The 11,512-nt window shown below is 37.1% G+C and overlaps 1 protein-coding gene across 1 annotated transcript; it reads right to left on the bottom strand.

Annotated features, from left to right (window-relative positions):
• Positions 1-399: 399 nt before the first annotated feature.
• sav1 (salvador family WW domain containing protein 1) lies at positions 400-10,373 on the bottom strand. Its single transcript, XM_084391743.1, has 6 exons — positions 10,306-10,373; positions 9,619-9,851; positions 8,312-8,770; positions 5,694-5,964; positions 5,450-5,599; positions 400-1,455 (listed from the first exon to the last, which is right to left on the bottom strand). Exons 2-6 carry the CDS (start codon positions 9,710-9,712, stop codon positions 1,242-1,244), a joined length of 1,188 nt encoding a protein of 395 aa, XP_084247869.1. The 5' UTR covers positions 9,713-9,851; positions 10,306-10,373; the 3' UTR covers positions 400-1,241.
• Positions 10,374-11,512: the final 1,139 nt, after the last annotated feature.

The following is an 11,512-nucleotide window of genomic DNA, read 5'->3' on the forward strand; positions in this document are numbered from 1 at the left end:
TGGTATAGGCACATAAAGCTTGTACGCATGCTCTTCCGTTGGCATACGATTTTGAACATTTTCACGTCAGCCTTTTCCTTTATAAATCCCGATTTGTTCCTCACTCTTGATGTAAGGATAAAATTCATGGAACTGAGGCCCAAGGTACCTTTGTGATGCTACTATTTTTGTTTCCAAAATGTTGAATTTTGCATTTGTTTTCAAGTGGCTTTGTCTTTACCCATAAGATGTCCACAAGAGATGTAGAAGGGCTTATATATATATAGATATAGATATATTTAAGGATTAAAATAGAAAATGATGTATTCTGCTCTACTTCCATCAAAATAAAAAAATAACTTGGAAAAGAGGTGAGAAAAGTATAATCTTAATTGGGAAGAACATCCTCTCACACATGCGCACAATACAAGATCCTGGTTTATTTAGTGTTGATGCTTAAAATAGTTTTTTACAAACATCATTATAACTGAAAAATACAGGCAATAACCTCTTGAAAAAACCCAAATGCCACAGGCACAATCACTTCACCCAAAGTGACGATTCAGCCTGAAAGTTTCATCTTTAAATATAAGAAGCAAATTCCTTAAAAAAGGAATCCACCCAGATATGAAAGGATGAACCTCACAAAAATGTTCAAGTCACATTTCACCCCAAAAATCACAAGAAAGAAAGAATATATAATTTACTTACAGAAAATGAAGCACCATGAAGATCTCTCATTACTGTAATGCAAAAAACTGTGATTTGTATTGTTTATAATTTAATGGTAAAACCATTCATTTATGCTGATGTTATTAATCCTAAAACAAGCTTCATTTTCTTTACAAACTATAAATTCCATTTTTTTTTAATATATATATATTTTGGGGTAAAATGTGAACTGGATGCATTTTTTATGAGATTCATCCAAAAAGCAAAACTACCATTTCGCAGAGTCTGACAAAACATAAAACATTGAAAACTGATAGTTATGATTGTCCATACAGACAATGCCATAAAGAAGGAGCGAGTCCTGACATGCGCAAACACATTCACAACACACAGTCAAAACCAAAGCACAGACTCATAACACACAGCCGTATAATGGCTGATTATCTATATAGGCGTAATAGTGTAAAGTTTCCAACATGCTTTGTGTGGCGTCTCTCTTTGGGCGTTTATATTTGGAGCTGTTTGAGGAAGTAAATGAGAGTCTGCATCAGCAGCTAAGGCACTGATAACGCTGGTGTGTCTCGTACGAGTCACATGTTCGGAGGGAAGTTTTTGGCTGGCTGTTGGGCATACCACTGCTGCCGCTGTTTGCGTGTGTCAAGTTCGGTGAGCAGCGCTTGTCGATATGCTTCATAGGATTTAACGATGCACTCCAGCTCTTTCATGAAAAGCAGCTTCAACATCCCCTGATATGTGTCCAGATCCATTAACTGGAAGAGTTCCCACTTCAGGATGTGGTCATACCTGAGACAAACACAAACACACACTGATAAGGCTGAAGGTTAATGACACTGGCCTTCACAAGGCTCCATCATCACGACATGTTTACAGCCTCTGGTGGCTTCCAGGAAGCAGCCGATGAAAAACTTTCTGGCTCTCTTCAATAAAAAAATTCTTCTGGCTGATGTCACTGCAGAAAAAACATCTTAATCTAGCCTAAACTTGGCTGCAGGTCTCCAAACCTAGTGGTCTCTTGGTTGGTTTTAGAAGAGTTTTCATCTTTTATCACCAAAGAAGCTTTTAAGATACACTTTGGCTTGATAAAGGTAGGTAGGGTATGCAATTTTGGAGAGGCTAGCAACAGCAAGCTAGCTTTGAAAGCATGAGAGTCTCTAAAGAGCTTCTCTTAAGCCACGCCTCCTTCAAAACACATGATCACGCACAGCAGAGTCTGCAAAGCGTCACGAGACAAAAGACAGCGTTAAATTACCTCATGTCTCAAAGAACTTAAACAAACTTACACAGCTCTTAGTTGTACCACCTGACTGCTGCAGATTCATTTCGGCATTGATAGTGTTGACATAGAAACGCCTAAATCCGAACAGCTCCGGCTAGAACATCACGGGTCGCCATCTCATAATTATGGTTATGATATGGCGTGAACGCAGCATAAGCTTGTTGTTTTGGTTCAGGAGGAACTGTAAAAGTCGGTGACTGTGTCCACAACTCTGCATACGGAACATGCTGATGACGTGATGTCTGCGTGAGCAGGGTGCGAGGAGGTATGGAAATATATATGTTGACTTGACAAGCAGGTAGGACATCGTTATCATTGCATTTGGAACGAATGCAATGATTGGATGAACATTTTTTAGTCCTGAGCTGAATAGAAATAAAAAATTCAAAACTGAAATTCAAAATAAATGCCAATTCAAAATATGCATTAAAACTATAATAGTATATAGAAAATACTCAAATAAAAATGCGCAATCTGTAACATTTTCATTAAATATGAGAATCAAACTGACAAAACTCTAGAAGAGTCATGTTTGAAGTCCACTAAAAAATTTACAATAGCTGATATACAGAGGTGACCACCTGTGACTGCACATCAGTTGAGTTCTATTATAAAGTTCAAAGCCAATGAAAAACAGTTCTCAGCGCCACGTGGTTCATCATGGAGCTCTCGATAGTTCCAAACAACTTCTGTTTGAATGGGTTTAAGCAGGATAGACAGCAGGTTCACTATATTTGCAGCAATTTCTGGTAAATATTAATGCATAATGTGCATTAATTACTACGCTGATGACATTTACAGTAATAAAGAGACAAGATAATATGTTTTTCTCGAGTTTAATCCATATTCCTTACTTTGGTCACACTCATACTCCTCGGCGATCAAAAGTGACCGAACATCTCAAGTGTAACTTTTTATCAATTAACTTAATGTACTACATTTTAGTTCAAAATTATGTATTTAAAGGAACATGACATTTTTTTTCATATTAAACTATGTTATTCCCTTAACTAAGACGAGTTGATGCATACCTCTCTCGTCTCAGTGCGTGCACTCATTCGCTCTGGCGCGCGGCGACACTTTGATAGCACTTAGCTTAGCCCAGTTCATTCATTAGGGACCAAACAGAGATGAAGTTAGAAGCGACCAAACACCTCCACGTTTTATATATACAAGATATATATTGCAAGAAGTCTCTTATGCTCATCAAGCCTGCAGTTAAAAACAAACAAAAAACAAAAAAAACAGTAATATTATGAAATATTATTACAATTTAAAATAATGGTTCTCTTTTTTAATATACTTTAAAATGTAATTTATTTTTGTGATGCAAAGCTGAATTTTCATCAGCAAGTACTCCAGTCTTTGGTGTCTTATGATCCTTCAGAAATCATTCTAATATGATAATTTGATACTCAGTTATTATCAATGATGGAAACAGTTGTGCTGTTTAATATATTTTTTTGGAATACTTTTTTCAGGATTCATTGATGAGTAAAACGTTAACAGCATTTATTCATAAAAACAGCATTTATTCAAAATAAAAACATTTCTAACAATATAAATCGTTACCATCACCTTTTATCAATTTAACCCATCCTTGTTGAATTAAAGTACTAATTTCTTTAAAAAAAAAGAAGTTATTATTCCCAAACTTTTGAACGGTAGTGTATATTGTTACAAAAGATTTCTATTCTAAATAAATACAGTTCTTTTTAACTTTTTATTCATCAAATAATCCTGAAAAAAGTATCTCAGGTTATAAAAAAATATTAAGCAGCACAACTGTTTCCAACATTGATCATAAATCAGCATATTAGAATGATTTCTGAAGGATCATAAGACACCAAAGACTGGAGTACTTGCTGATGAAAATTCAGCTTTGCATCACAAAAATAAATTACATTTTAAAGTATATTAAAAAAGAGAACCATTATTTTAAATTGTAATAATATTTCATAATATTACTTTTTTTTTTTTTTTTTTAACTGCAGGCTTGATGAGCATAAGAGACTTCTTTCAAAAGCATTAAAAATAGTAGTGTTTCCAAACTTTTGACTGGTACTGTATATGAGTATATATATATATTTTTTTTTAGATATATATGTTCATAATAATTATAATTACTGTAGTATTTAAGGTTAAAATAGAGTACAGGTTTTAAAAAATTAGAGGCATCTATAAATGTGTCTAAAAATTAAACGTTTAATATATATTATTGGTCTTTAATATATATATATATATATATATTTATACACACACACACACATGTATATAACTCTAGTTGCAAAAAAAAAAAAAGTATAGCGATTTATAACAGCTTACTTATTTTTTTGTTTTTGCATTTGAATATACATTTAGACATTATCAAACACTAGTTTTTTTATTTAAATTTAAAAAGGTTAATTACTCTCATCCTAATGTTATTTTATAAGCATAAGTTATTATTTAACAAGTGAATATTAATGAATATAAGCAAACCCAAGAAACCCGCTCCCCCCCCACACCCCCCAAAAAAACTCATTTGACCTCCAACAGGGAGAGAAAGATTGCAGAAAGACTAAAAGCTGTTAAAAATATGACAACTAGTATCTAGTTATGGTAGCTATTTAAGTGTTGCTCACGTAATCTATCTGCAATTAGAATCGAACTATCTATAGACCTTATTCACAGCAGCGCCATCTTTTAGGGTGTGAGGGATAGCTAACATGTCTTCAGTGGGTTGTACAGTTATTTCATGTGTTTTTGGGATGTTCTGCAGATGAAACACTGCAAAAATATATCTTTCCAATAAATTTCAGTAGTCAAAAAAACAAAAGAGTTGTGGAAAATTATAAGTGATCTAGGAGCTTTATACAGCTTTTTACAGCGGATGAAATTGAAAACCCGATAAGTCTATCACTCACAGCCTCGCTTTCATACTGTACCCGTCATGGCGCTGTTCTCAATAAGGTCTATTATCTAACGATAAACGCGCTACATTATTGGTTAGATTCCGGATAGGTCAAAACCCGGCAAAATGTCTGTTGCCATCTGTCGGTGTGAATTGGCCTTAAAGCGTTAAAATGCCAAAACATGCAGTCATTTCTTCAACTTACCAGCAAGTGTGCTTGAGAAACACTGAAATTAACGGGGTTCATTGCTAAAACTATTCAGTGTTTGGAACAATTGGTTTCTCCACCACGACACAAGTTACTTCCGCATTCCTCAATTCCTATGAAAGTTAGCGGACTGTTGCAACTCTGTTTTTCAATGGCTTTGAACAAGTAGCAATGTTGCTCAACAACCGTAAACAATCTACAGTTACATAATGCCTACACTGGAGACATACAGTGCGGCATGACACTTCAAAATGAAAGCACTCCCATTACAACCAACGAAGCTGTACACTAACGCGGCCATCTGTGATGCAGATTGGAGTGTATGTGAGAGTTTTCTGTTTGCTGTTAGATTGCTGCACCTCAGGGTTTGGCTGTCTGTGACTATGACTGTGAAACTTACTTTAGTGGGGCTCTGGCATACACCTGCAGCCAGTCTGGGATCTCGGCTGTGTGATACGGGTTTGCCGGCACCAGTACGGGCTGGTTGCGTTCTGGTGGGCGGGGCTGGTAGGTGACTGGCGGGGGAGGGGGCTGGTCATAACGTGGAACACTGAGGTAGAGTGAGAGCAGAGGTTGCATGTGTATTTTGGATACAAAATGACACCAAACTGTCTCAGAATGTGCTGGAACATCTCGACACTCACCTGGGTGCGCAGGGGTGTCTGTATTGGGCACGTTTGTTGATGTGGTCAACATAATACACTCCAAACTCAGCTGACTCCACCCTCTCCCAGCCCGGCGGAAGCCCCTCCCTCTCCAGCGGGTGGCTCCAATGTGTTGTGTTTGTGTTGTGATCGATGTAATACTTCCGGCCTCGAATCGTCCAATCAACAGTCCAGCCAGGAGGAAGGACCATCTCCTCTCCACTCATCGTCGTCAGATTACCCACCGACTTTGCTGGCACGCGGCCGATTGCTAGAAAAGCACATACATAGCGAAGTATTACAGATCTGCATGCAGTAAATGTTTCTTTGTGTATTTAAATTTATTTTCAATTTGAAAACAGAGGAGTGAGAGATGATGGAGAAGAGAGAGATGGGGAGAAAACAACAAGTCACAGCTGCAGGGTCAAATGTAAAACAACAGCCCCCAGAAGACTATGAAAAGTTCAGCACAAGGAACACACACACACACACGTCACACGCACACACACACACAGGGTGAGGAAAAGGGCAACCAAGAAAAATCCACATTTCTGTCAATCTCACACACAATGAGAAATACCGCACCAGAGTGACAGCCGAGAAAGTGTGTGTATTGAGCACAAGTGTGTGTAAAAGATTTAGTGAGCAGGGCTGGCAAAAATTATTAATATTTATTTATGTATATTTGTGACAAATGTGCTGGTAATACAAAGCAACATTGTAAACTTGATCTCATCTCTTGTTTATTCTTCAGTTAAGAGTTGGTAAGTTTGATTCATTTCTCTGAATCTATGCTGAGGACTTGTTTGCATCATTCAGAAATGTTCGCTTACATTTTTTGTATTAAAATGCTGTTCAGTAAATACTATATGCAGGTAAATATTGATGTTTATTATATATATATAGTTTCCACAAAATATATTTATCAGCACAACCGTTTTCGATATTGTTAATAAAAAGAAATGTTTCTTGAACATCAAATCAGCATATTAGAATGATTTCTGAAGGATCATCAAGGATGAAGCTAAAAAATAAAGCTTTGCCATCACAGGAATAAATTACATTGTAAAATATATTAAAACTCTTCCACAGTAGTGTATCAAAACAATATATATACAATTTTAGCTATATCACTCAGCTCTAATCATGAGCATATCTTTTTGAAGGAACCAATAATCCATCTGCATATTATACAATTTTAATGTACAATTCTGTCATTCATTCAACCTAATACTTTTCTGCACAGCTGTCACCTGACATTCTTAGCGCATACATATATATAACATTTATAACGCAAATAATATAGTAATTCAATTGTGTTCATTTATTAACACATTTAGGAATTTGAATTAATAGCATTCAACGTTGACAGCCCTAATATATATATATATATATATATATATATATCTTTATATTTTAATAATGTCACATTTAATCTCCAAATTAACGTAGAAACAACATAAAGACAGTGGCCTATAGTGAGTCTGCACAGTAGTGAGCGTGTAGTGGAGCCGCGTTATCAAGGTCCTGCCAACACTCCCGCAGAATCAATCGCAAGAACACGCGCCACAGCTTTTTTAAGTAGCCTGACTGCTCCAATTTTGATGTCTGCTGATAGTAGTACAACTGAAGGCTTGTTAAAATAAGGTAAATACAACTAGTCATTCCCAAAAAAAGCTGTTGCTGCCTCCATGACTACTTCACTCAGAGAAGCTATCAATCATGACGTCACACCACCGTTTTAAAGGGGTCATCGGATGCAAAATTCACTTTCATATGGTGTTTGCATGTGGACACAACCACCATACACTGAAAAAAATCCATTCACTCCTTTTTTTTTTATCCTCAAAAAGCCTAAACACTCTCAATAATCAAGCCGTTTGGATTTTCTGAGCAATATGATGTCATATTGCTCATGCTCCGCCCACAAACACTGACGGACTGTCCCGTATTAGCATATTTCCGCAGCCATTTGTATGCTGTCCGCCAAGGCAGCACTTTACGTGTCTTGTGTCGACACACGCCCCATGGAAGAGAGGGGTGGGGTGAGCAGTTGCTCATTATCATTTAAAGAGACATGCACCAGAACGGGTCGCTGTGAACAGAGCGGTTTTTGAGGAGGTAAAAAGGGTGTTGCTTTACACAACCATTGAGGAATTTTAACCAAAGTATGTTACAAACTTTACATGAAGATCCTAAAGAATCATACCAACTTGTGGAAAAGGGGCATCCGATGACCCCTTTAAAGAATCAATAAAACCAAACCTATTTAAAGAACACTTTAACTTACATCAGTGTGATAAAAACTGCCTAAAATGACAGAAACCATCTTTGCAAAAAAAAAAAAAAGTTTTGAAGTGTAATTTGATTGTTTCAGTTTGGCTTAAGTCCCATTTGTTTACATGGAGAGAGCGGGGTTTATCGAAATGCTTTTGCTTAATTTTCAGGATGTGCGGCACACCCGGTCTCATATTCAACAGCATAATATGGTCTCATAAGTAGAGACAGTCTATGGCAGTGTATTTATAGTAAAGAGTGACAGTCATGTTTGTTATTTCATGAGAAGTCTATTATAATGCATGTGAGTGTGAATGCACACAGGATGGTATGTTCCTCACCTGGGGGTGGGCGACTGTGTGGCTGGGGCGTCTGGGGCTGTCCTGGGTTTCGTGGGTAGTTGAGTTCATTGTGCTCATAGTACCTGTAGCTCTCATTAAAGTGGTCTTGTCTGTGGGCTCGTCTGGGTTGGTTATTGTAGTACGGCTCCGGAGGATAGTAATACGGGCCGCCATCTCCATTCTCCGTCACCGAACCAGCATCGCTGATGTAGGATGGCGAGGAAGGGGAGTAATCGCGATGAAGGTGTGGTGGGGCAGAAAGCCGATGACTCTCCCTGCGGGATATTTCGAGGGGGGTCCGTGGAGGTGCGTTGCGCAGGAAACTCTTGGGGCCGCTGACGTCCCCAACAGAACTAGAGGAATACGGACCTGCACCAGACACCCCCGCCGGAACTGGCTCCACTAATGGGGGCTCACGCCGAAGAAATGTTGGATGCCGGATAAACGAGGGCATTAAATCTGAGAAAAAAACAAGCGAGGGGCAGAAAAGAGAAACCTAGGGTAAGTGGAGCAAAACATACTCAACAATATTTAATTAGTAAAGAATGCTTAAGATTCATTTAAATTTTACATCCAGAATACAAAAAGTGCTAAAGTGATACAAATTTAAGTTGCTCCAGATGTGCACAGATAGACTACAGCCGACTGGAAAATATCCTGAAACTGATCATTTCTAGATTCCTTTCTAGAAGTCCCCAATGCAAGTTATGGCATTTATAATGTTAAAGTCCAACTATTTATATTTCTAATGAGATTATTTAAAAAAGCATATTACATATTTAAAAAATAATTAAAAACTTACAAAAATAAGAGTGAAAATAATTAGATTTCAATTTTTTTTTTCCACCAATACAAAGTCTATGACTATACTATGCGAACCACACTTCTAATTTGAAATGTTAATACTTAAAGTTTTTGTGTGTCCCTTGAGTTACTGTTTACCCAATTATGCCCTGATACTTTGACTTTGAGTTAAAGAACTATGCAACATAAAAATAAAAAAAAGTTCTACTTCTACTTATAATATTAATGAGCATATGGCACATATCTTTTGATTGATGCAAAGTTAGACGTCTATTTGGCTGATTAGGCAATGTAATGTAACTGTACTGTAAGTCATCAAGCTTGACTTGTATTTAAAAGCCTTAATTAATTTACAATGAAACATCGATACTTAAAATTAGTTTTCATTTTCAAAAGTTCCATAGCTCAACATGCACCGAATGACCACATTACATAAAAATGCAGATTTATTTATTTATTTATTTGAGGGTTTTGTTAGGCATATTGACTTAAAAATTACTCACTTCTCAGAAGCGGGGAAGTTTCTTTCTTCACATATTTGCCCTGAACTTCGGCTGGCTTGGACGCTTCGTTTTTACTCTTCTTTCTGGAGAGCATCGTTAATCCGAATCGATTCTGGCCCGATTAGACTTCGGTTTCATCCTGAAATCCGGATCGAGATTCGCACTGACACGCAGAACCGATACCATTTCGGAGCGTAGCCCGATAGCTAATTTCGAGTCATCATGGCTACAGTCTGTAAACATTAACACAAAACAAACGAGTTTGCGTTTAACGAACGCTTCGTTGTTTTCAGTGTTTAGTCGAACATTACGAATATTTTTCGACGACTAATTAGCGCTCCCCGCGCGCGCTGTCCAAATTACGCCCAGAGAAAAGCGCACGAAAACTTTTACCAGCTGAATGTGTCCACCCAACCCTCACCATCTCCTCCTGATCCCAGACCAGCTCTCACTGGATCCCTCCCCCGCTACCTGATCTCAGATCAGCTGTTTGGATCCCTAACTTCCAACTGCCTGGTTACAGATCAGTTCACTCTATTTTCAGATTCAAGAGCTTTACTAGTTTATCCCCAAAAGAGCTAACATTAGCAGCGCATTAAAGAGTATCCGTTCAACTGTTACGCACACAATTTATTTTTATAAGCATTAGTGTACAACGTGGAAGTGTCTTTAACCGCTCCTAGTCACCTCTCTCTAGATCGCTCACTCCCCGCAGCAGACTGATCCCAGATCAGACATTCCCTAAGGCATGTCCTTAGAGGTGCAGTGCATTGTGGGAAATATTTTACTCTCGAACTTCTTTTCTCTTTCACATTTTTATGGTTTCGCAGTACAGATATGATGGTTTATTCAACACATCATGTTTAATATAAAGATAAGTAGGCACTTTCCACGAACAGGGTACAAATATAGGGTCTTGGTTTAACAAAAAATGGGACATACAATACAAGTATGGAGTAAAAACCTTGATTTGGGTACTTTTAATTTCTATATATTTATAAAAGAAAGTTTTCACATCTATATTGCTAAAGAGAAATGTGCAATATGTATGCATTCAAAAGGAAAACTCATTACCAATGTTTCCTAAAACTATTTTTTTTATTATTTTTTTTACAAAAAAAAGAGAAAGTTTTATGTTTTTACATTCAAGTGTTATACAATTAACACTTCATATATTATATTTGTCATTTTCATAACAAATAGTGGTCAAGCATAGCTTCTATACTTCACCAAAGGCTGTTACAATGCTAAAAACACAACAAGGACACAAAATTCAAAGCAATTTCAAAATGTTTAAATGCCTGTAAATCTCTGTGCATTTTTCCACCAAAGCATCAAAGCTTGTAAACTGCATTCGTTGAGAGACGCCTGAAATGAAACTTCATAACCAGCAATTTTCTTCTCCACACACAAATTATACAGTGGTTACCATGAGGCTTAAGTCTCCGAGCTCTGAGTTTCTTTTAATCCACATAAATATTTTAATAGATTCCCTATTATTCATATTCACAGTGCTCATAATGCATGATTACAGTTCATAAACGAAAAATAGGTACACAAAATAAATATACAGCAGAAAGTCCTGCTGCAACTGAAGTAACGTTATGGGATGTTTTATTTTTTTGGTGCACATTCTCAAGTAAAAAGGTTTATATTAACTAAACAATCCCAAAGACATAAAATGCACTATAACAAACAGGAATAAACAGTGTGACATTTGCCCTTTAATTTCCTTCTCTGAGACGTAGGGAATCACTGACCTTGTTTGCATTTCAATGAAAACTATGTAATGACAGGCGGCTGCATGTATGCGTGCGAGCGTGTGTGTGTGTGTGTGTGTGTGTGTGTGTGTGTGTGTGTGTGTGAACACTAGGGCCTCAGATGTTGGACAAGC

Source organism: Rutilus rutilus (genome assembly GCF_951802725.1).
Source record: "Rutilus rutilus genome assembly, chromosome: 20".
Classification (NCBI taxonomy): Eukaryota; Metazoa; Chordata; class Actinopteri; order Cypriniformes; family Leuciscidae; genus Rutilus; species Rutilus rutilus.